At 37.1% G+C, this 26,275-nt stretch overlaps 1 protein-coding gene across 1 annotated transcript; it reads right to left on the bottom strand.

The window, feature by feature from the left end:
- Nucleotides 1–3,925: 3,925 nt before the first annotated feature.
- LOC139724297 (tetraspanin-33-like) lies at nucleotides 3,926–17,830 on the bottom strand. The gene is made up of 7 exons (XM_071635439.1): nucleotides 17,367–17,830; nucleotides 9,697–9,891; nucleotides 8,573–8,647; nucleotides 7,814–7,909; nucleotides 5,610–5,792; nucleotides 4,927–5,043; nucleotides 3,926–4,039 (listed from the first exon to the last, which is right to left on the bottom strand). Exons 1-7 carry the CDS (start codon nucleotides 17,448–17,450, stop codon nucleotides 3,935–3,937), a joined length of 855 nt encoding a protein of 284 aa, XP_071491540.1. The 5' UTR covers nucleotides 17,451–17,830; the 3' UTR covers nucleotides 3,926–3,934.
- Between the last annotated feature and the right edge of the window lie 8,445 nt (nucleotides 17,831–26,275).

The raw sequence follows: 26,275 nt of genomic DNA, 5'->3' as shown, positions 1-26,275 counted from the left end.
GATAAATTCAAACTGCAACCAAGTGAAGTCCTAGAAGAAGAAAATGCAAGAGAGAAGTTAACATCACTTCTCTTTTGTCAAGTAGTGGGAACACAGACTGCCACTTCCATGAAAGAAGCATTTTCATCCAGCGAGCCTCCAGAACCATCAAATGCCGTGTACTTGGGAGTCCAAAATGAACACGCTGATAATATTGAGGCAGTTTTGCATACTCTCAAAAAACTGCAAGTCCAAATGGAAGTGGGAACACGAAGAAAGCACCTATTGTTGTCTGAGATGCAAAGACATATGCCCATCTATGTAACATAAAGCAAGATTACGCAAAAGAAATGGAATGGCTGCAGCCATTTCCTGGGGATTGGCACATCCTGAAAAACCTTCAGCCAGTGATTATGAAGATATACTGGCATGCTGGCCTTCAGGATCTCGCCAAAAAACATCACAAAGGTGCAACACTGTCTTCCCTTCCTCTGTGCTCAAATTTTCGGCGGACACACCAGTTTCTCCTTAATGCATGGGAGGCAATCTTCCGATGTCAATTGCATACCCTTCTTCAGGTTGATCCCCCTCTAGATGATCCCTCTCCAGATGATTTCAATCCAGATGCTCCCCCTCCAAATGAACCAGCTACTTGTTCCCAAAAGATGCAGGCACTGGCTTCTAAGCTGGGTTCGGAAAACGAGACATACCGATTTTGGTGGGATTTTACGAATCGTGATATGATGACCTACATCCAACTGTACTTAGCCGTTCTCACAGGAAACTGGGATCTGAGGATTGCTGCACTGAAGAACATGGCGCCATTGATTCATGCGTTCGATTGCCCAATGTACCTAAAATTGATTCCAATGCACCTCAACAACCTTCTAAACATACCCTCTTCACTAATCAGTCATCTAAAGCCCGCCGCACACTACACGATTTTGCCCCGATTCACCGGTTCTAAGACCTTAAGACTAGAAGTGTGACGTCACAGTCTTGCCATTTTCTATTCATACGACTGGGTCTTAGCGCCAGTCGTAGAGATTTGACATGTTGAATTTCTACGACTGGTCGTAGGCTTTCAGCCATTCACAATGCAGTAAAATGCAAGCACACGCAGTGCGCACTGCACGCGCTTTACAGTCGGGTCGTATAGTGTGCGGTGTCCAGTCGTACGACTGGTCTTAAGACCCAGCTTGGCTTAAGACTTAAGACCAGTCTGATCGTGTAGTGTGCAGTGGCCTTTAGAGAAGGTGGCTTCACTGTCAGTATCACTGGTAAGGCAGGTGAAAGCTTGGGAGCAGACGAAGGACACAAAAGCCTCATCAATCGGGATGTCAAGATGGCTTTACATGTGGCAGATCCACAACTAATGGACCGGCTAGCTTTGTACCTGCCGTATTGTGCCACGGGACAACAAAATCTGAGACATCAATTGTTTCCACCATCCCCCAGTACACGCAAAACACACGATCTCCAAAGAGAAGCAATAATCCAACTGTACAAAGACATCCTTCAAGACTCAGTTGCAGCAGTAAAGACAGCAAGAACTTCAAGTCTGCACACACTGGTTGATCTACAGCCTGCATACGAGGTACAGAGAAAAGATCCAATGGAGTTCTATGAAGCAGGTACAAGGGATCTAGAAGCATACAGATCAACCCGCATCCTCCATACGCCAAACATTGAGGCACCAAGACGCAAGAGAGCTCTTAGGACGTTCGTTCCAAAACTCCCAAGGAGAAAAAGAATCAACCAAAAGGAAAAAAACAAACGCATTGTCGCTGCATGCCTCCGCCGTCAGGTTGCTCACACCAAAAAGACAGGACAGCCCATTCAAAATCTGGGACAGTACATCAAGTATCCTCTGGATATTGCAAAAGATGACGGCAGTATGTACAAAGGAAGGAAATCAGTCATGACTTCGATTCTGAAGAAACGGTATGAAGATGTATTTACACACAGTTTGCCACTTGGTTGGTCACCTCAGTGTGTCATCTTAAAAGAATGTTCCTCATCAACAGTGTGCCATTGGCATCACACAGATCAGGGAGGCAACCTGGGAAAAAGCCGACTTCGAGGATGGTGTTCTGCCATCTAATGAGGCACTTCGCCTTCATTGGCTAAGGTCTTGTTGGGTGGCAGAACTGTGGGCGCAGGCATCGTGTTTGACTGTTCTTCACCCATCCCTTGCTAGCCATGGATATATTGTAGATGGCAACAGGCTTTCAGTTCAGTGGGACACAAATGAGAAAACACACGGCATAGAACTCCGAGTTGACTGAATTTTAAAGGGATGTAGATGTGCAACAGGCTGTGCTACCAAGCGGTGCAAGTGTACCAAAGGAAATCGACCCTGTGGGCCAAGCTGCCAGTGCACCTACTGCCAGAACCATACCATCACATGCAGCTCTCAATCAGAATCCACACCTACATCGGATGAAGTCCTTCACAATGAAGAATTACACACCATGGAGCATGCTAACCCAGACAACCTCACTGACATTGAGATTGATGAAGAAGAGGAAGAGATTGTTTGGGAAGAAGATGCCGAAGAAGAGGAATTCTTCAGTGATGGAGATGGTTAAAGAGGAATCTGGTCCAGTTGAAAGGATGTCTGAAGGGAAAGAGGACACATATGTGTGTAAATTTGGTTTTTTTTCCTGTTAAGCCTGTATCAGTGACCAAAGGAAGTTATACTTCAAAGATGAAAATGCAATACTAAATCTGTGTGTGTGTCACCATATAACATCGAATTGGAAGCATTGTGTGTGCATATACAATTTTGCAAGTGCAATTATCATATTATGCCCTATTTATTGTTTATTTATATGCAAACTTTTTTCAATTTTTTTTTGTTAATGTTTTTGAAAGGAACATGCAATATTTTAGTGACCTTCGGTAGACATACTAGTCAAATGTAGAAAAGGAAACAGATAATATTTCAGATGCATATTTGCAATGCTTCACCCTTGAGAGCTTGAGGTGCATAATAAGATCTTGATTCAGGCCTCAGTCAATGGTAGTTGCCAGAATTATTTGATTCATCGTTCAGTGTTGTGAATCACCCATGATGGGCATACCATCAGCTTACTTCTACATCATACGTAGATCAAAAACTGCATACTGGTATATGTTTTGCATCAGGTTGTTGTATTAGGCAAAAATCAATGTGCTTCCCATAAGAAGACATTTTGAGAGCTACGGGATATTGCTGTAGTGTAGTGTTGCATATTATTGTTCTTCAAGTTTTTTGTTTGTCTGTTTGTTTGTTTGTTTTTTATCCAAAGCATATGCACATATACTGTTGAAATCCCCAAACATAGAGTCTAAGCAGAGTCCAAATGAGTTCAGTGCAGGAACAGTGCAGCCAAAGCAGTCACAAGAGCTGGACACACCATTGCCATTGTCAACAAAAGGACAAACATATACGCAAGGTTGAAATGAAAGTCTGAAATAATGTAAAGGTTTCATAAAGGAAGACCTATACAAAAACAAAACAAAATGATAAGTGTGATGCAAGCATTCATGTCTTAAACTGAATACATGTGCATGGTGGGCATGATTCAAAGGTATTCTTATACCTTTGAATGGTATGAAGATGCTTATGGAAATGCTTACCTCTTACATTTGAAATGTTCTTGTTCATACACTTACAGATCTCATAAAAAGGGTCAGAATGAGTTTATGAAATTTACATGATTACAGAAAAACTTAAGATGCAGTCTTACCGGCATAAACTTCCTATAGGTTAGCCTCACATGAAGAGTTCAAACACAGAAATTAAATACAGTACCAACTTTGTTCTTTTTTGTTTGCTATACACTTATAGCAAGTGTTACAAATCTATGCTTGCTTGGAAGATAAATTTTCTGTAATACCACGCAATAGAACCTTTTTCAGGGCACCTTCATTTGTGATTCATTCCAGATTTTTATATTAAAAAATCAAATTAGAAGCGGTTGACACCATTCTTAGCCTTCTGAATTTCCGCATAATGGTCAAATTCCTTCTCTATCTGCCGGCAGAGGATGAAGGCTAGCAGCATCACCAAGAGCTACAAAGGAAATGAACAAGGGGGAAAACAAAAAATGTGTAAGGAAGATGCATTCAGACAGGAAGTTAAGTACAGGGAGTATGAACAAAATATACTTTCTTTTATTTCAACCTTTACAATGCAAACTTTGGCCATTGCAAATCACATTGACGATTCATCTTATAGAGTGCAAGTACTGTGGTGGAGCCAGCAAGGCAGTTATGAAACAAGCAACTCCAGGTTCAAAGTTCTGTATGGCATGTCGTACATCCTTGGACAGGACGCTTCAGCCACCATGGGTCAATTTCACGAAAGTTTTATTACAGACTTTTCACTCACAAGAAACACTTATGAGTGACTTCATGAAATGGATTTTACTTCTCTTTGAAAGTCTCTCATAGCTACATATGAACGACTACATCGTACCATATGTACAAAAACCCTAGCTATTACATATAATGTAAAGACTTTTATAAATGACTTCATGAAATGGACCCATAGTCCCTCTTGACCCAGGTACATTAAAGGGATAGGAAAATTTTGGTCGAGATGGAGCTTCAGATCTTTTTTTTTTTAATAATGAGAAACTTCTTGTGCAATATAGAGGAGCACACAATTCTAAGAGGAATTCATAGTTTACTGGATGAAAATCAGTCCTGAAATGGCTGAAATATCCAAAACAAATCAAAACGACTTTACAAATCATAGAACTCCATTCAGAAAGGTTTGTGCAGAAATCACTTTAAGTTAAAACAATTTATAGCTGTTGAAGGATTTTGTCTATTTTTTTTTCAAACTGTCAATGTGTGTTTGACTAATCTTTCTCCTTTTCATGAATCTGCATATGATTGGTTAAAACTTGAATTCTAAAATAAAAAAGTAAGGATCAAGTCATTGATGTCTTTTACCTGCAAGAGGGCAATGCCGAAGATGGTTAGTCCAACGATGTAGCTCTTCTCATTTACCACCAGAAGGAATTTGTCTATGCATCCGATGGTATAGATGATGTCACTCACCTCGACTGGCTGTGGGGGGGGGGGGGGGGGGGGGGGGACCAACAAGACAATTGAGCTTCTTTTTATTAATTCTGCCACTCACAGAAGTTATGAAAATGGATAATATATTTCAACCAACTGCTTTTCAAACATGACAAAAAAATAGCACATTTAAAAATGGACAACAAAAATCCCAAATTTCAAGGGTTGGACGGGAACAGCTTGAGCATTCCACACACAACTGAGGGAATAAAAGAAAATGGCTTGAACAAGTGTACTCAAATTCATGATTACAAAAACAAACATGTGATACAAATCCAGCAGGTTTCCATACTCAAAACAGAAGAAATGCAGCAATTAAACCTTGAGTTTGATTTAGAATCAAAGGAAAAAATAATTGAAGCAGAGTTTACAACGTAGCAATGTTCCATGTGATGATAGTTATTTTACTAGGAAATAATGAAGCAAGTGGGTCCTTTAGGAACATTCCTTTTCTATTTAAAAACTAACAGAAATGATGCCAGCTTTGCAATCAAAACACATGGATTCATTTGTCCATCTAGGTGATATGAAATGATTGAGGAATCACAACACACCTCTCTTCGCTGCACTCCAAAGCCACACTGTGTATTGATAATTTCATCTGTGACAGCCGGGTCAATACGGCAGCAGGAGTAGGGTACACCACACCTCTCCACACTTGGGTTGGAGTCGGTGCAGTTAAAGTAGCGATTGAGACTCCAGTCTCTGTATCCTCCATCACCACCACAGCATTCCAGCTGAGTGAAAGCGAAGCAAAAATGGGGAGGGGGGAGGGGTTAATGGTTTACCTGGTATCCGATGCAAATCTTTCACAACATTTTCAAACACCAAACTTTCTTAAATCTTTGGAATTTGTTCAAAGGAATTAAATACTCAATACTTCCATCTTTAATGGTATGCAATGGTATGGTATACTTATCTCAAGTCATGATTAAAGTAAAAAAAATTCCTTCAAGGAATACATGTTGTATGACACCAGGGAACTTTAAAGGGATCGCATAGTTTTGGTTAACTAGACCTAACTTCACGTTTCCGTCATCTTTTGGTGAGATGATGAGAAACCTCTTCTAAAATATGAGAGTGCATGTAATGTCAAGAGGAATTCAATGTTAATTTGATAAAAAATTGGTATTGAAATGGCTAAGATACCTGTATCCTAAAGGAGCGATCTTAAAAGGTGGGACTTACCTTTTATTACGGTCACTTTGGTTTACTTTGTTTTCAGATGTTTCAGCCATTCCAAAACCCATTTTTTATCAAATAAACTTTTAAGCCCTCTAAGAATGGTATGTTCTCTACTACAAGCATTTCATAAGTGGTTTCTTGGCATCTCACAAAAAGTTAAAGGCCCAATCCTCATCTCTACCAATACTATACCATCTCTTTATTAAGCTCAAATACAAAAGTGTTGTGAAATCAGAATGACACAACCAAGACAGCTACAATGAAGGCCATGTTTGTACATTGACAGAAGCAGCTGCTGATTTCTTCATCACATTGTTAATTTGGCTTAAAACCTCCATCTGTCTCATCATTTTGTTGCATTGCATATCCAATATTTATTCATTAATAAGATTGGCTAAGCCAGCTGAGTCAAACTGCATGTAGGAAGTGAAAATGCAGTCTGACACTCTGTGGTGATAGACTCATTGAGTCATTCCCTCACACAGATGGAGTTTATTGTTTCGAAACATCTACAGATGCAGTACGTAGGGTATTGGATTCTCTTATCACGATGTAGAACAAACATGTGCATGATTAATTTAAAACTTTGTGTTTGAAAGTTTGACTTTATGAAAGATCATGTACAATGTAGAGTATTTTCTTATTTGTAAGTCTTGCCTTGAACATAACACTTGAAATTCTACAAGATTTCAAGATCTCCTCACATGAAAAACAATAATTACTGTGCTTTGGAATACCAGTATATTGCATTCCTTCCCCCCTCCCCCCCCCCTCCCCCCCCCCCCCCCAATGCATTTTTAACCTGTTGAGGATGAGTCCTGAGTATACTTGGTCAAGCCTCTATGGGAAATGTGCGTTGTAGCAAAATCAAACCGTCTTCAGTGGGTTAATGCCTCTTACAAAGAAAAGATACAACAGTAAAAACCATCAATAGGAGTCCATCACTGTCCGCCATGAAGTCTAAACTACTCTGACCAGGTAACTTCTTCTATATCCATGACTTCCACAGAGATATTTTTAAAAACTTGTTTCATTTGTTTTACCCGAGAATATACACAGGTTTAACAATGTTTTCAAATGCCATATGCATATCTTCACAACAACAGACCAGTTTACTGACACATTCAAATCTTATGCATACCTTTACAACAAATACTTTTCTTGATGGCCAGAAAGCTTGTTTGAGACTTGCCTAACGTAGCAACAACTATTGCCTGCAAAGTGATTGATTTAAAGTTTTGACGGGCATTGAGTATGTAGGACCTAATACAGATGGATGGGATAGCCTGTTACTAGGTCCTCAGGGGAATCAACACTGCATTGAACTACATGTACCAGCCTTTAAAAGTTTATTCCAAACAACCAGAAATTCTTGCCAAATGCCTACCTAACATAGCAACACCTAATGCATACAAACCAGGTTCCAAGCACTGAAATGCATACAGGTTGTACAGGTACATGTCAATGGTAGGCCTATACATTGCGGATCATAACTCATTCATCAAATGATGTAATAATATGTATAGATTTGAATACATTTTTAATCCAGCCTACTTGGCCAACATCTGCCTACCGTTCTTTGTGCGTAGTCAATGAAGTTCGTCACATCACCATCTGTTCTGTAATTCGTGATGGCATCTTCCACTACACCATCTACCGCAGTATAAAACTGAGCAAAAGATACAACAGAAATTGGATGTTTGAAAAAAGCACATGAAACATAATATAAGCAACTTCAAAAAGGTCTTTGCGAAATTTAGTGTTCTTGGTGCCAAATTGAGAGATTTTGAGGCAAATCTTTATGGAATTGACATTGATGATGATTAAAAGCAAAAATGATGATAATAGTGTTGTTGATGATGATGATGATGATCAATTGATATGGTACAAGCAATCACAGAATATGCTTCATTCTGAAAACAAAACATAACAAAACAAAACAAAACCCAACTCCTTGTATAAAAATTCATGCTGCCACAGGTTATATATAAACAGGACTAATAGACCCTACTCATACAACTTGTATGCACTGAAGATGAATACTTTATGCATTAAGATGAAAACAAAGTTTAGAAGTTTCTGAAGCAAATAGTCCACAGTGAGTTGTAATTTCTTGTAAACTTTGGTTTTCCTCTGAGTGTTTCCATTAATGTTGCAATTAAGAAATAAGATAATGGGAGTAAAAGTTGTCATGTACATGTAACTTTACAATATTTCTCCTTTTACCATAAAATTTACAAATAGTACCTCACATGACTGCATTTACTCCAATGACTGGTTTGATAAAGTTTTCACTGAAATCTTGGTAGGAATTAGGAGAACTGAGACTTACTTGACTGCTGAAAGCAAATGCCAAGATGCCAGCAGTGACTTCCAAGATGAATATCAGGATCATGGACAAGTAAAACTGGAAAATATGAGGAAATTATGGGTTAGAAATGTGATATTCTTATTCAGTCCACAATGAACAATGCAAATGATTACAGGTTTGGATTGTTGTTCTAATCGAGGAAGATGTTGCAATTGCAAATAATCTTCAACAGAATTCGCCTAGATACTGTAAAAGTGGATATTTTCGCGTGACTAATTTTTCGCGCTTGGCTGGTCGAGAAGAGTTTCGCATGTTTGAATTCCGTGGAATCAAGACATATCACGCACAGGAACATGTGGCAAGCAAAAATATTCACGTGCTTATATTTTCGTGCTAGTTTCTGGTTGTGCGAAATGCGTGAAAATTTCAACACCGCGAAAATTTCCACTCTTTACAGTAGTGGTTCAATAGTAGACAATGAATGCAAATTTGAAAACTGTTCAATGTTTTTTTTCATGCTAACCAATATGGACTTGGGTATTTTGAATAATGATAAGTGCAGGTTATTTCTGTAATTCATAATCTTTTTGTGATAGAGGATTTCTAATACTTTTCTGTAATACTGGCTACCTTTTAGGCTAAACTGGCCCTTGATACAATGTATTTAGTAATCAATAAATTCTTTCACGAGTATGAAATCAATATGATGCTTCAGCACCATTTGTGCATGATTGTGTGTTTTGAGTAAATTTATGAAGAAACAGTCAAGTTGAATACACTTGTAGTTCTAACAATCTAGCACTAATCAAAATGAGAGGCAACATACAAAAGTTGTAGAATGTTACATTTTGATGTTTTGATCCAACAGTGATAGTCAATATAATAAAATACCCAAATTCACTAAACATCACACAGTTTCTGCCTCACAATATACCCAGTCAAAATTGTTTCTGTCATTAAAGTCACCACTACATAACACCTTTTTGAATAGTCACCATAGCCACTACATCTCCATGAAAGAAAAAAGTTTCCAAGGATAATATATATGGTACATTACATCACTTTTCAAAAGGGGAATCCTACAAAAGACGAGCAGAAAGTTTATAAATTGAGAGATATAAGGTATTTTGTGGGGGTAGACTTACAAATGTGAGCAGGCAGCAGTTTTCCCTAAGAGCGCCAACAAATCCTGCAAAGTTGAGGATGACACCCAAGCCGCCTACGACCACCATCACGATGGCAGGGTCTGTGAAGAAGTCTAGATATGACGTCACTCGCACATTGTCTCCTCTCTCCACCAGTGCCCAGATACCAATGCCACATACCGCCCAGCAGATCAGCTGAAATGAGGTGGTAGATAGGGGAAAAAAACAGTAACAAAACTTTTGAATGGATCCAGTGAAGTCATTGTCACCACATTTACATAGCTCAGTCTGTGAGGATTGCTCAAGTTGTAACATTAAAAAAAATGCCAAAAATACAATGAGATGCTGCCTCATTTATCATGAATGGCTGCAAAAGGAAAAATGGCTTTAGAAAAAAAAAATGGCAATACAGCAAAGAGCTCAATGAATTGCTTCGAGATAATGAAATAGAGCTTTGTGTATGACTGTCTTCTGAAAAGTAAGCAGATTGCTAGATTTGTGTCAAGATTCTTTACTCCAGTTGCAGGCCTTGAAATAGGATTTTGGAGGGGCAAGGCCATTTAGAAAAGGGCACTTTTTGCAAGAGGCCAGCCATGAAAGGGCACTTAGGTCAGTCAGAGGGGCACCAAGGCCACATTGAAAAGGGCATGTTGGGTGTTTTTCTAAAGGGTGATTTTTGCGATGTTGCAAGAATTTTACGTGTTTTTTTTTTCATATTCTAACAACAACCCCCCCCCCCCCAATACATAATATATATACAGTCAACCTCGCGTAAGTCGACATAATCGGGACTGAGCAAAACACGTCGACTTACGCGAATGTCGACTTACGCGTAAGTCGACATTTTGTGGACTTATAAATGAAAATTAATTTCCTCTGTACAGAGTAAGATTTGGATCACGATGCGGATCGCTACCCATATATCTTACTCCTTTTGCCGCCAAAACATGCCTACTGACATGAGCAACAATAATGTTTTAGTTCATGCATAAATCTTGCGCGGGTTAGTAACGACAACGCACAATTCCCAAATCTCTAGAGAGATTTTGAGAGAGCGGGATCGGAAACCTAGGCCCGTTTCTAGACACTTAACGTTTTAAACTTGATTTGAAATATCAAAGGCAAATTCCCCAAAATTGAATTAAACTTTGCGATTTAAATTCAAGTGCGTTGCTGGGAAGATATGCGTGTGATTTCGCATGATTCTGTCGAGATTATTTTTCAGTGCCGACTGAGTTGAAATAATGTGTGATTTTCCTTCCCTAAGTCGCCATATTTGTTCTGCTTAAATTTGTATTGCCATACTCTGAAAATGAATTGTTCTCACGCTCCGATTCGCAACATTATAACTACCGCTCTGTACGGCGCGGGCCTGTTTGAAATAATAAGAAGAAAAGTTTGTTCATCCGAAAACGACATCTTTACGACTACTATAACCTTCGTAAAAACAAACCTCTTACCATTGTCGGACTAATTTAACTTTGGACTGAGATTTAAAACTTCGGCATAGCGAACTTTAACAATAATTCGTTATCATTTTTTTCATTGACATTTTGTGAAGCAGCATGCGTTTCGGTAGTTTGAAACGTGTAAATGTTGCGATGTCTTTCCTCTGCAAGTGCAGACTAAGTTCGGTCACGGCGAAAGTTCCGTTACGAAATAAAAAATAATGCGAGCCTTTTCAACAATAACGCACTTCCGTGCATTTTTATGCATTTAAACGCAGTTTCTAGTTTCGGACAAGAACCGCCAGTCTTTTCTGCAACGCTCTTGCGTTTTAAAAACAGATTTGCATTTGATTTTTAGAGTTGCGTTTAAACGCAATTGAGTTTAGATTTCATACAATTTTCTAGTTTTGTGTTATTATCAAACGCAAGTCTTTTCAGCGTTCCGTGTGATTTGATGGACTTGTATTTCATTTTCAGAATTGCGTTTAATTTCTAATTTTGCTTACGATAAGTCTTTTAAACAATAACACACTTCCGTAGATGTTTAGAGATGCGTTTTAAAAAATGCAATTTTTTATAGTTTCGTACAAAAACCGCAAATCTTCTCTGCAACGCTCTTACGTTTGAATATACAGCGTTACGTGATTTGATGGACTTGCATTTGATTTTTAGAGTTGCGTTTAAACGCAATTGAGTTTTAAAAAAGTTCCCTTCAATTTTCTAGTATCGCGTGTGATTATCAAACGCAAGTCTTTCAGCGTTCCGTGTGATTTGATGGACTTGCATTTGATTTTTAGTGTTGCGTTTAAACGCAATTGAGTTTAAGTTTCCTACAATTTTCTAGTTTCGTGTGATTATCAAACGCAAGTCTTTTCAGCGTGCCATGTGTTTTGATGGACTTGCATTTGATTTTCAGAGTTGCGTTTAAACGCGAGTTAAAAAAAAAAGTTCCCTACAATTTGCATACAGTTGCATTTAATTTATAATTTGGTGTACGAAATAAAAAATAATGCAAGTCTTTTAAACAATAACACACTTCCGTAGATGTTTAGAGATGCGTTTAAACACAGTTTCTTATAGTTTCGTACAAAAACCGCAAGTCTTCTCTGCAACGCACTTGCGTTTAAATACAGCGTTCCGTGCGATTTGATGGACTTGCATCTGATTTTTAGTGTTGCGTTTAAACGCAATTGAGTTTAAGTTTCCTACAATTTTCTAGTTTCGTGTGATTATCAAACGCAAGTCTTTTCAGCGTGCCATGTGTTTTGATGGACTTGCATTTAATTTTCAGAGTTGCGTTTAATTTTTAATTTTGCTTACGAAATGAAAAAAATAATGCAAGTCTTTTCAACAATAACGCACTTCCGTCATTTCCGTAGATGTATAGAGATTCATTTAAACGCAGTTTCTAGTTTCGTACAAAAACCGCAATTCTTCTCTGCAACGCTCTTGCGTTTAAATACAAGTGTACATTGTTTCGTGTGATTTGATGGACTTGCATTTGATTTTTAGAGTAGCGTTTAAACGCAATTGAGTTTCAGGTTCGTAACGATTATTTTCTAGTTTCATATGATTATCAAACGCAAGTCTTTTCAGCAACGCAATTGCGTTTAAATGCAAAAGTTGCGTGTGATTTGATATCACCTGCATTTGATTTTTTGAGTTGCATCATTAGTTGCATTGTAATAAATCTTTTCAGAAAGGGCCCTGGTTTTAATACCGCTTCGGAATAATCAACGTTAGAATATTCGGATTTACAAAAACAGGGGCAGGGGGCACATACCCCCCCCCCCTATACTTTTTGGGGCACCATCAAAATGTGCCCCCTTTTCTGGAATATGCCCCTTTTTAGGAGAATGGGACCGATTTTGCACTAGAAAGGGCAACTGAAAGTACAAAAAGGGCCTGGAAGGAGCACAGGGGCAGGGGTACACAGTGCCCCTCCACCTTTTGGAGGATCAACTAAATGTGCCCTTTTTTCTTTGAAGGTGCCCCTTTTTTCCTGTAAAGGGGGGCACACTTTTTCCTAAGGGGCAGTTTTAAGAACAAAAAGGGCACTTTGAGGAACGAAAAGGGCACTTTGAGGAACGAAAAGGGCACTTTGAGGAACGAAAAGGGCACTTTGAGGAACGAAAAGGGCACTTTGAGGAACGAAAAGGGCACTTTGAGGAACGAAAAGGGCACTTTGAGGAACGAAAAGGGCACTTTGAGGAACGAAAAGGGCACTTTGAGGAACGAAAAGGGCACTTTGAGGAACAAAAAGGGCACTTTGAGAAACAAAAGGGCACTTTGAGGGACAAAAAGGGCACTTTGAGGAACAAAAAGGGCACTTTGAGGAACAAAAAGGGCACTTTGAGGAATACTTTCAACTAACCAGCCAACCCGTGTTCACATACAGTGTTACGGGGGTGGGGGATCTGCACCATTTTTTTAAACATTTTATTTCACTTTTTTTCGCATGCGTGCCCTCGATCACATTTACTTTGAGCATGCAGGCATGAATGCAGAGCGAGAGAGATGGCAATTCTCGCAGCCGTCCGACATGCCTGGCACATGGCTTGCGACCACTTGCTCCAGACGATTTAATAGCTGCATTTTCCCTACAGTAACTAACACACGCATGCACATACTGCACTCACCCAACGCGCTCAACCGCTGATTGCGACACTCGACGTACAGACACCATCAACGTACTTCCGTACGTACGCGCGGGCACACTACGAATACAGTCCAGGAAGTGGACTACTACCTAGCTAGTAACTCTATGGCCGCTGCGCTGCGGAGGCAGTCGGAACGGTCAAAGCCGGTAGGCCGTACCGTACGTACATACATGTAAGTACACGTCGTCTCGTTGAGTTTGAATCAGATATATTGGGACGCGAGTGAACTGAACAGAAGGTATGATATTAAGTTATTGAGATGAGGAAATTTGTTCAAGCTTATTGAAGTGTAGACTTTGAGAAAGGGCATATTATACGTCATAAACAAGAACTTTCATTCTAAAAGGGCACCACGGCCACAAGAAAAAGGGCACATTTTTTTTGGCCGTAACTTTGATCACGGAAGAAAGGGCATTGCGGCCAACGAGAGGGGCACCGACGGCCATGGCCGTCGGTGGCCGTCGGTTAATTCGAGGCCTGCAGTTGGTATTCTTTGGTTACCAACCAGAACTGAGCATTTCAGACAAGCAAATAAAAAAAAAACCACCTAGGAATACATGTAGTATTAAAAGTCCATCTTTCTAATGATTTCTCAGGAATGGGATAAATATCAAAAGTCCAGACTGATTTAATATTGAAGGTTTTAACATCAAAGACACAAATTACAGCTTGTTTACACTGTAGAGTCAAAAATGATTTTGTCCTTTCAACTGATCTACATTGTATACATGTAACTCATACTTTGCTCTTATTCTATTTCATTTCTAGAAAGATGTGAGAATTTAATGTCATGAAAGTCAACAGAAAGACCACAGGGAGAAACACATTTTAATGGTACTCAAGATATACTCTATTGGGTTCATTTAATATCTGAAACTGCACATTCCAGTTAAAAACACAAACAAACAAACAAACAAAAACAACGCACAATTAAATTCTTGATCAATGGGAAATGAAAACTTAAAAATGATTTGACACAAGTTTGCAGTCATTGTGTAAGATTACCAGTTACAGTAAAAAGGAAAAAAATAATCTACAATAACAGTGTACAGTAAAACTGTAGCCTTCTACATACATTTCTTTATATATATAAATTTGAACCCTACTCACAGAGACCCAGTTTGGAAAGGAACAGTGGCTTCATGCATGAATGGCCAAAGCACGAAATACAGGAGCTCTTGATCAGTTATGATTTCTGTACAATAGACCTCAATTCTCTGAAAATGTATTTAAAGGATGTACTGGCGGTATGAATGGCCATACAAAAAAGAAGGGAAAAATGACATTTAAGCATGCTGCATCAAGCTTAGATTTCCTACGCCTCTGATCCAGTGGCTGGGCAAGAGATATTTTGGCTTTGTTCTACTGGAATTGTGGTGTGGACATGATGTCTGAATGGCTGAGTTCCCTCCTCATTTAGGCCTGATGGAATACAGTGTTTAAACAACAAGACTGTTTTGCCATTGATCAGCAAATCCTGCTAATGCTACAATTAATGTATTTTTTTCATGCAGTACATGTACATGGAAGTTACATGTACATATGTATATCATATACAGAAAATATAAAGAGAATTCCACATTCTCATTCTTCTAGCAGATGTATACAAGTAAGAGCACATGATCTATAATTTCGTACCTCCTTCAGAAGGCAGAAGAATCATACTACCCTAACAATATGTTCTAGCAAGTCAAAGAAATGTGTACATTTACTGAAAATGACATTTTGTTTTGTCAAATTCTCTATACATTTCTTTACATTAAACTTCTGTGATATATGGTTGCAACTTTTCTACGCAGTGATAATGGCATATGAATTCAAACACAACTTTTAGAATTTTAAATTCTTAACAAATTACAAACTTACACTGTCATTGCACTATATTTGTACAAGCAGGATACCCAAAGATAACACCTTAAAATGTACATGTAGTTCATCCTTTAAAGCAAATATCTCAAACACCATGCTCCATCTTTTTCTTTTCTTTTCAGAACCAACAGAAAGGTTTGATTTGTGCATAGGCCAATTTGTACTATGCCAGCCAAAATGTGCAGAAGAATTATGGCAGTATAGCACTAGCTGGTAGGAGGGAACATGATGGTCCAACAGTATGTCAATAGGCGTTTCTCAGTCAAATCTTTGAAAGGTAATAGCATTATTTTTGCAAATGATGCTTTTTCACTATCCACAGAACATAGTGGGAGGTATACCTCATTGTTCCTGCCCAATGCCAGAGAGGGGTGTACTGGCTTCCTTCCATGAAATTTGTTTTCATGAGTCAATCTCCTCACTTTTGTGTCAACAGAGTGATCGAAGTACATGTCATTCAACAACATGGAAAGAGGTCCTTCAATTTGGTACTAATATTCTTAAAGTGGCACAGTGTACAATTAATGTATTGTACATGTAATGCAGTACACGTACAATTAATATATTTTACATGTAATGCAGTACATGCACATCTATTTTAATTGTACATTATAAATTTTATCTAGATATTTTCAAGTACACTTCTCTCCTTCTGGTGAAAAAAAAAATCCAGTAGTAAACTGTACAGTATGTGTACATGTACATTGTATTTTGGGACTGAAGTTACAACTGATTCCATTTCCACTATTTCTCTTCTAAATTAAAATGAGGTAGGTGTGGGATTAACTATAGGCAATACACATTGCATAAAACCTGTGACAAACATACAGTGTACATTGTAGGCATACAAACTGTGTTCCCTGACTCAGAGACTCCAACTCTCCCACTTTCGACAGGAGATCTCCCGCCGAAAGCCCATTTTCGCAGAATCTCCCGTTCTCCCACTGAGATTTAATTTCTCCCGCTTGAGATAATTTCTTACATAATTTCAATGTAATTTGTATGTTGAAAAATAAGCCTTAGATAGTGCAAGAGAGCATCTAGAACACGAGAGAGCATCTAGAACCCTAGACTGCAAGTTGGAGTCTCCCGTTTGCAAGGGGTTTCAGGCGGGAGAATCTCCAGATCAGAAGGTGCTTGGGGTTGGAGTCTCTACTGACTTAACCTCTGTACATAAAAAAAAAAAAAAAATATATATATATATATATATATATACACAAAAACCATGCACACCCATGTTAAGTACAAATTTGTACATCACATACACATCTGTATTGAACATGTATGATGCAGTAGGGAACTCTGCAATGAGAAAGTGCAGTAATACTCAGGTGTAATTTCAGTGTGTGCATTGCAGAGTTAGCTGGTACATTGTACCTACAATATTGGAGCAGGGAGGTTCTCTCTTCCACCTCCCTGATTGGAGGTGGTTATTATTCCCCAATAGATATACTGTACGTGGGTTGTATTCTCTGAAAATCCGTTGATGAAGCCAGCTGGTAGCTGATGCCTATTAACGTGTATCTCGCCAATTAATAATCATCTGGTAATGACCCACACACCACACACTGTATACATTGCATTGACATCGCTAAATTCATCATCAGTTTAAGTGCAAGTACAGATTCTCAGTCTATGTTTCAATACAAGTAGATTATATCCCATTCACAAAATCTATCTTCATTATACTCACCCAAAATAAAAAGCTCAAGACGTAGAGAGTATATTTGACGCACGGGCTTATCGCCACATTTGGAACCCGCGCTGGTGACGCCATCTTGTACTGGTATCCGAGGGATTTATCTACCACCTGTCGCTGGGGACAAGTGTAAGTGATATCCTACGACAGCTTCGCCGCTGTCTAACGTAGATATCAGTCGTTGGATACTGTATGTCGGGTATGAGCCAAACGTCTTACGGTAAGATGGCTATTCGCGACTCTTATGTTATACCAAAACGAAGTGACTCAGAGTTTACGTGAAAGGGGTAGGGCATCTGCCTCCGCAGAAATTCACAGGTTGTGGGATTCCAACTCCACCCAAGCGTTCTCTTGTGTAAACCCGAGGCGTTTGTTTCGTTTGTGTGCACAGACGGTGAAAAGATCTCGTAGGCGAGGCAGGAGCAGGGGGAGAGTTTTCGAGGAGTCCGCGGGTACTCGTTGCATGCACTGCATTGATGATGTTTGCTGAAACGTGACGCATACAAAAACACGAAAGAGGGTGAACGTGCTATTCGATCGGCGAAGGTGATTCGGTAGAGGCCAGTTGTCTGTGCGTATGTGTGTTGTTTGTGTGTTAAAAGTAAGATGTTTTCTAATAAAAATCTATATCAAAAGGGAATTTATTGAACTGATCAACCATTGAACAAAGGTTAGGCGTATGTTAAGCCAGTTCAATAGTTAATTTTTTAATCTAAGTTTAGTATGAATAGCACAGCTTTGTTAACATTATTGTTAATATTTATGATATATAAATGAATATTTACCAAATCATTTAAAAATGAAACAATGATCATTAAATTTGAGCACATAGATATAGTTGAGTTTAATTTAGAATTGAAGGTTTAGGGCAAAATATACAATATGTAAATTAAGAAAAAATATGATATTAACAATTTGCAAAAAAAAAAAAGTATGATATCAAGGTAAAAAAATGGTCAAAATATTTTTGAGTATACTGAAGAAAAAAGAACCAAGGAAATGTTCGTTAAACCAAGATCTACACCTCTGCTTAGTAAATGCAGAGAATTTCAATTAGAGTTTTTACATGGAGTTATCTATGGGCCTATTAAAGAGCATCTTTTAAAATGTTGTTATGTAGCAAATGGTTTGTGCTCTTTTTTTATCAAATTAGAAATAGAAACTTACGGAACATGTATTTTTGCAATGTTGGACAGTTAAAGATACTTGGAAAGTTGTGATATCACATTACAATCTTGTGGAAAATTAAGACATGCACTGGGCTGATTTTTTTTTCAAGGATTGTCCGTTACAGCAGTGAGAATGAAGTGTATCAACTCTTTGATCATGTTAGTGAAATATATTATTAATAGTAGAAAATATTCAAGAGGAAAAGAAATTGGGGATCCTGAGAGGGAAATTAGGTTTGCATCTAATGTAGCAGAAATTATGTTAATTGATTTAAAATTTTTAAAGAGATGGTATAATTTTGGTTGAGATGTGGATTCAGATATTAACTTTCTGTGAGATATTATAATTGGATATCGCTTACAATTCTAAGAGGATTTAACAGTTCATTTGATGAAAATCAGTTTTGAAATGGTCGAGATATCCAAAAGCAAAGCAAAATAAAATGGTCCGAATGAAAGGAGGATATTTGTGTCTGTGTAGGAGTACATAGAACCTATGTGTAAATTTGTGTATGTGAATTTAAGATATAATCATGTTATGATCTTACAGTCATCCAATTGATTATGTTTTGGTCTGATAATTTATTGTTGTTTATTGCATACATTCAAGATGAATGTTTTGTAATGTATAATTATAGAAATCAAATACAGATTCTAAAAAAATAAAAATAAAAGCGTTGCATGTTGGTTGGGGATAATTTGTTAGTTTCACAAAAAAAAAAGAGCAACATACACTTTTTTCATAATTCTGCTGTACTTTTTTTTTCATTTTATTTGTTCCAATGGAAAAAAGGAAATGTGTTTTTCAATTATTACTTTTTATAATTTTTATTTCCAAGTGCAGAAATGCTACACATGAAAGGAACTTATTTTTGTTATGGTGTACAGTAGGCCCTACTACCAAATTGAATTGCTGTTCTTGTGGTATTATTTGAATGAAACTGACTAAATATTATTTGGGAAAAGAAAAGTGTGTGTACAGTGTGGGTGGATGGGGTTCTGAGGGAGGTATTGTAGGGACAGAAACCTCATAATAGTCGAAGTCAAAGCAAGATACGGTGGCGGATTCAGGAATTCTGTAAAAAGGGGGGGTGCCAAAAAAAATCTGGTGCCACTTTTGGGTTTAACCAGCTGATAAGCAAAAAAAAAAAAGGGGGGGGGGGGCTTTAGCACAGTTTTCTGTCATTAAAAAAAAATGAGAGTGCACATGCCCCTTTCAGGTCTTTTTTTTTCTTTTATTTTAAAAAATGAATAAATAAATAAAGGGGGATGCACCAGGGAGGTCAATCTTTCATATCCCTGATCAAGTGATGCTTTGCCTTATACAGTGCACTCCTGTTAAATATAACAAGCATGGTTATAATGAAAATCTTGTTACAATAAAGTGAAAATCCAGGTCGCCAAATTATTGGCTACATATCTTTATATACTTAGATTTTATATATTTTGTTATAATGGGAGTCACTGTAATCTTCAACTGGCATTTCTGATTCAATGTACATGTACATATGGAACAATGTAATTGCCCTAAATTCCCTCATTTTAGACATGCAAATGCTAACCAACTTCAGACAATGTAGATTATGTCTAAATAATTGAGTGTGCTCACATCTTGACATGAAGGGGAATTTCCCAAACGTGTGTGGAAATGCAGGAAGATTAGTAAACATAATCATTCAGTGACAGTTTGTTGAAAATCAGGGGTATTTTCTCAGATGTAAAACATATCTTGTTCCTTCATTGTATTGCCGAAATTAATGTCTTTCTTGTAGCCAAATATGTATGTGTGTGTGTGTGTGTGTGTGTGGTTGTGTGTGTGTGGTTGTGGCTGCAGCATAATCCCTCCCCTGCCCTGGTGGCCATCCAACTTTTTTTAAACACGGAGGTGGCTTTAAAAAAAGCAAACAAACAAACAAACTTGTGGACTGAGCTATAAAATAATGTTCAAATGGATGACAAACATTCAAACAAACACAAGGTGAAGATACACTTGAATAAATGTATAAGGCAAACATTGAAAAAAAAATGTGTGTGTACAGAGTGTAAGTATAGTATGGAGAGTGGGAAAAAGATATTTAAAAAAAATCCCTTTAGGTTAAATTATTGAAATACAATAAACTCTTCTTATGGTTTGAGAGAATTAGACTAAACCTTATTCCTGCCTTAGAGGTACTGTTTACCATTCGGAGCAGTGATTTAAAAAAATGTTCCAGACATATTTGATGCCTATGTGTACGTCAGTTGTATCATAAAACATCCTACCATATTAAAATTTTGCATTAAAGCCTAAAATATATGAAGATACCACTATTTTTCTCAAGAAACCATAATTTTTGATGGTTCTAAGTTTTTATCATAACTTATATTCACATTTTGTATATTTAAGATGATAACAAAGTTTAACATTGATTATACTGATTCAATTTTTTTTACATAGGTTGTTTGTATCTCTAACTCACATTATAGAACAATTTTGGAGCACTAAAGCTGGCTTTTTGTTTCATCTGCAAATGGTATAATGCCTTTAACCAATTTAACACAAATTTTGCACAAATTCCATTCATGCTAACATAGCATCAGACACTCCTGAGCTTGATTCTTTTTTTCATTCTCCACCATACAAATTAAAATAAAAGAAAGTAATTTATCTTTTTGCATAAAGAATTTATTATCTTCCACTTCAGATCACAAACACAGAGTAACATTACAACTCATGTCATTAGCATCAAATATAATTTTCATCACCCAGGATGTGATATTTGTAGCTTATCAGGGTTTAAAATGTCTGAAGAATGCATTTGCAGAAGACGTACGAAAACAGTTTACATGCCATTGAATATGTAGTGCAAATATGCTATGTTTATTTTGAGTCATGTCTGGCTATCACACAATTCTGAAAACATCACTGACATTGATATTTCTGATGAGCAGCGAGGTAATACATGTATATTTATTTGTCTCACAGCAAACTTGCCAACACAGAGATAGATTAATTATGTACGTCTGATTCTCAATCATCTCGGCATGCAAACATTCATGACAGCGGTAAGTTTACTCCACCTTGCTAAAGGTGATTTAGCTTTCATTATCTTTAATAGTACAAACTTAAAAATGTCAATGTATTACTTTAATGCAAGAAGGCTGAGAATTTCATGCTCTAAAACATTTTACCAATGTATTAGGGTTAACATGAACGTAGAATCATGAAGATTATGTGAAGACAGATTCTTAAAGCAATAATACAAATAATAATACCAATTATCATGATAAACAAAGGCAGATATGGTTTTCTATATTACCCTTCTTTATCCAAATATTGGAATACAACGTACTGTGGAAATGGAAATGACAAAGAAGTTGTGAGAAAGGGAGTACCTATGTGACCGCCTGGCCGAAAACCCCCAAAACAATAGACCAAAATGAATTTTCAGTTTTCTACATAGATTATAGTTTAAAAGAATAAGTTCTAAGCTTTAAAATCATATCTAACTTGTTAAAATTGGACCATCCTAAGACATTCAAAAAGTGATTGAAATGGTATGAGGTGTGCTGTGTAGAAGCATTAATAAAAATCCCAGTTCAAGCAGCACCTGTCCCCCCCCCCCCCCCAAAAAAAAAAAAAATAACTATATAATATACAGGTATATTATATATATATATATATATATATATATATATATATATATATATATATAATAATAATAAAAATAATAATAATAATGATAATAATAATAATGATAATAATAATAATAATTATAATAATATATATGGTCAAGAAAAACTGCTAATATCTCAATTTTGGTTTTGTTTTAGGCTGCCAAATTTTGACAGTACATAGAGAGGAACTTACTCAGAATCCAGATAGATAAACTTTACAAATTTGAGTCGTTCAACCCAAATGACTACATGAATTTTGGTCCATTACAGAAAATCCTAGTCTGTGACTTTTGTAGGTTTTACGCTGGGTGGTCACAAATGTCCAACAGTTTTGGGAGATTGGTCTTACAGCAGAGAAGTGAGATGAGAAGGGAAAAGAGATGAATTTAGGAGCAGAAAAGAAGCAGATGCAGTAATAGGACGAAAACTGAATGTGTTGAGCTATAAATATTCTCCAAACACAGACATAATCTCTTCAGCTGGTAATGTGTGAATGAAGTGATAGAAAATAGCAAAAAGATTCACATAGCAATTATGGACCATACCCAACAGAAGAGATCCATATTTTCTTACAAGAATATAATATTATATATAATATATCATATATAGTTGACTTTCTCCAATGTCATCAAGTACATGCAAACCACACACAAAAACAAATATTATACGCAATTGGTTTGCATACTCAAGTGTACATACCTGCTATCTCACAACTTACTTTAATAAGGGAATAAGCTCAGCCTTTCCACTGAAGCAGTAACAAGCTTGGAGCAGTGTTATTGGTACAACAAAGCACAGTAGGGTTCATGTGGTACATGGAAGACATGCAAAATATATACATATAAATCAAAATATAATTTTGCCTCTGTTCATTACCCTACATTAACATGCTACCAATTAACTCTTAAAATCTCAAATAATCTTTTTGGCTCTTATCGGGTAACCATTTATCCTACATTCTTCCTGCAGCACATCTTGATCAAGTTCTTCTTCTCTAATCATCAAACAATTAACAGAACAACAGTAATTGAAAATAAACTGATAACAGTGGCATCTACCAACTAATTACATTTAGACTCATCAGTTTTCACAGAGTTTAATACAGTGGAAACTCGATATAACGAGATGGTCGGGAGCGAGTCATTTTCCTCGTTATAGCCGATATCTCGTTATATCAGTAGGCATAAAAGAAGGCATAAAATAAAGACATTAATTTGCACATGTGGGACTACCCATCATATTTCAATTAATACTGATAACTTGATATTGTGTGTGAGGGAATTACTCACCTTTATGGGTAAGAAGATGTTTTTCGCCAAGGAAATCCAATATCAAGAATGTGTTTCTTATTAATTGTAGATGTTTGAATTTGTAAATTTATATAGCTTGCGATTGTATCAAGATCGTCTGTGGATTGGTATGTGGTTATCGTATGGGTGTGTGTTGCGTGGAAAGCTTGAATATGGTCTGCACAATGCTGTGTGTGTATGTGACACATTCTGTATGTACATTATGACTGCGTGTGTGTGAAGACGGGGAATTCCCTAAGTAGAAGGCCAATCACAGCATCAGATTGCCTCACACCTTCTAAACGTCATGATGATGTCATGTATACATATGGCCGTCCCACCGCATTTTCTGCATGTATCAGTGTGCGTGCACACACACACTTCACACGTACAACATGCAGTGCTAGCTGGAGTGCACTGAAGAAAATGATTATGTGTGTACAAGACAGTTTTTGGCGCATCAAGCTTTACAATCTCGGAAGATGATAGCACAGGCGAAGTAAAGCTTTACCGAAGGCATTTTGCTTTACCTCGCTATAGCAGGTTTGATTTACTATGTTTTTCTTTGTTTGGAAGTCACAAAATTTATCTCATTATAGCAGTTATTTCGTTATAGCCGTTCTCGCTATAAGAGTAGCATTTTACATAGACTTGTGTGGAAGGAAATTTGGGACCGAGAAAATTTCCTCGTTATAACCGATATCTCGTTATAGCAGTGTTCGTTATACCGAGTTTCCCCTGTACTACCTCCCTTGAGTCATTTACACCTGTACATCCCTTAGGCATGCGTATTCATAGCTTTGTATACAAAGTATATATAAACATATATTTACTACAAACAAAATACAAAACTGCTTTTTTTAAAGGGGATGGCTAGTAACTGATCAGTGGGAATGCTGGAGGATGATTGTTCCAATCCTTGTGGGATTCATTTAAGAGTACATTATATATCTATTGTTATGTGAAAATTATTTGCTTCAGAATGGTCTCATATTCAAGTATTGTGCAGTTTAATGCTTCCAGGTTAGCATGCCTGTACAGTGACGGGGCATTAAACTGCACATTACTTGAATATGAGACCGTTCTGAAGCAAATAGTTTTCGCGCTACAAATGTACTCTTAAATGAATCCCATAAGGATTGGAACAATCATCCCCCAGCATTCCCACTGATTTCCACTGATCAGTTACTAGCCATCCCCTTTAAAAGGTGGCAACTGCCACATTATATCAGTAGTTATATGTGTACTGATTTAATCTAATTTACATCAAATCACTAAACACAGAATCAACAATAATCTTGTTCTCATCTCTGCTGATCCTTTTCCAGTCATAATATTTCAGTAATACTTGAGGGTCAAACATAATAGACTATCTACACAATTATAATTTTTTTTTCTTCACCTAAATCCACTTTGCAACCATCATCATTAGCTTATTGGTTACCAGTAAATTTTGCTGTGGATTAGTGGGCTTTTCTCAGTGGTCACAACAGTAGCCAGCAACAGGTGTTCACTAGTTACAATGCAAAATTCTTAGGATACTCTGCGATTCTTCAAATGACAAAATCATTTTGTTTTAAGGCTGGTTGTAAGCTTTAGATCCAATACAACCTATGAAAAAAAATAATGATTTCTCTGACAAAAAAAGAAGAAGAGAAATATATGTTACATATGCCTCCTGGTATCCAAAAGCTACATTCAACTCAATTAAGACCAGCTCAACTTTCATAAATGACAACAAACACTATGGCATTACCATGACCATTACTATAGCAACATATCCTGATACCTCTCACCCTCTTGTTTCCAGCAACAAGACCTAGGCAGAAGAAGTCTGGAAAGAACTCATTGGAGCGATTTATCTTCAAATATATTGCATTCTCTCAATACTTCCTACTTTAAAATTAAAAAAGAAACCAACACTATAGTGATTTCCTCAGTTGAGACTTTGAGTACAAATGAACACAGTAAAACAACAGGAAACAAAACATGAATACAACTGAACAATTTCTATCATAGTACTGTTATTATTTAAAATGAGCAACCAAACAAAAAGAGGTATATTTTGAATGTCTCAAGAACATACCAAGAAACCTCTTCAGTCAGATGCAAGATATATCTTCATCAATGCAGATTCATTGTTTAGACCAGCTTAAAGAAATTTCTTAGTTTTCAGTCCAATCAAAACAAAAATGAAGAGTGAATATAACATGGCTCAAACTTGTTACATTACCAGTTTCTTATTCATGTACCAAAAGACAGCATTCTTGATATGAAATGCTTAGCACCCTCAATGAATTGAGCTTGGCTAATCCTAACTGAGATAGGATTCCAAATCCAACCCAGCTGCATATCAATGCCTCCAATATTCACATCTGTGGCTCACTGCCTCTCACAACTTCTCAAAACACAGTTTAAACTGTATAAAACACAGAAATCAAGAACCTGTCTATTAAAAATGCTAAAAGAACTGAAGTAACTGCATAAATGCATACTCCCACATGCCCTAGACTAATATCATTACGACAGATGCATTACACAAACTAACTTGATCATAACTAACAGGATTAGTTCTAGTCAGGTCTTGGCACTGCACAGAAAAAAAAATAATGATAACAATAATGAGCTTTTTTTTATGGGTCATTGGCTGCAGCTTTACATTGATTGTGAATTTCTTTATGAAACTGAGGCCTAGAAGAAGGTGGGTGAATACATCTTGATTTCTTGGTCTGCTTGGGTAATTGCAAATACTGTAAAAGTGGACATTTTCGCGGTGTTGAAATTTTCG

This window comes from Diadema antillarum, unplaced genomic scaffold, assembly GCF_040938485.1.
Source record: "Diadema antillarum isolate AM-2024a unplaced genomic scaffold, OU_Dant_1.0 scf00000211, whole genome shotgun sequence".
NCBI classification, from domain to species: Eukaryota; Metazoa; Echinodermata; class Echinoidea; order Diadematoida; family Diadematidae; genus Diadema; species Diadema antillarum.
This window is presented reverse-complemented; position numbering and strand designations above follow the sequence as displayed.

What these genes read in the sequence shown, in the direction of transcription:
- LOC139724297 (XM_071635439.1), bottom strand. Translation starts at nt 17,450, where the DNA reads ATGGCGTCACCAGCGCGGGTTCCAAATGTGGCGATAAGCCCGTGCGTC. An exon ending in TTGACTACGCACAAAGAACG is followed by an intron (nt 5,793 to 7,813) that starts GTAGGCAGATGT and finishes GCTTTCACTCAG; the next exon opens with CTGGAATGCTGTGGTGGTGA. An exon ending in TTGGAGTGCAGCGAAGAGAG is followed by an intron (nt 5,044 to 5,609) that starts GTGTGTTGTGAT and finishes CCCCCCCCACAG; the next exon opens with CCAGTCGAGGTGAGTGACAT.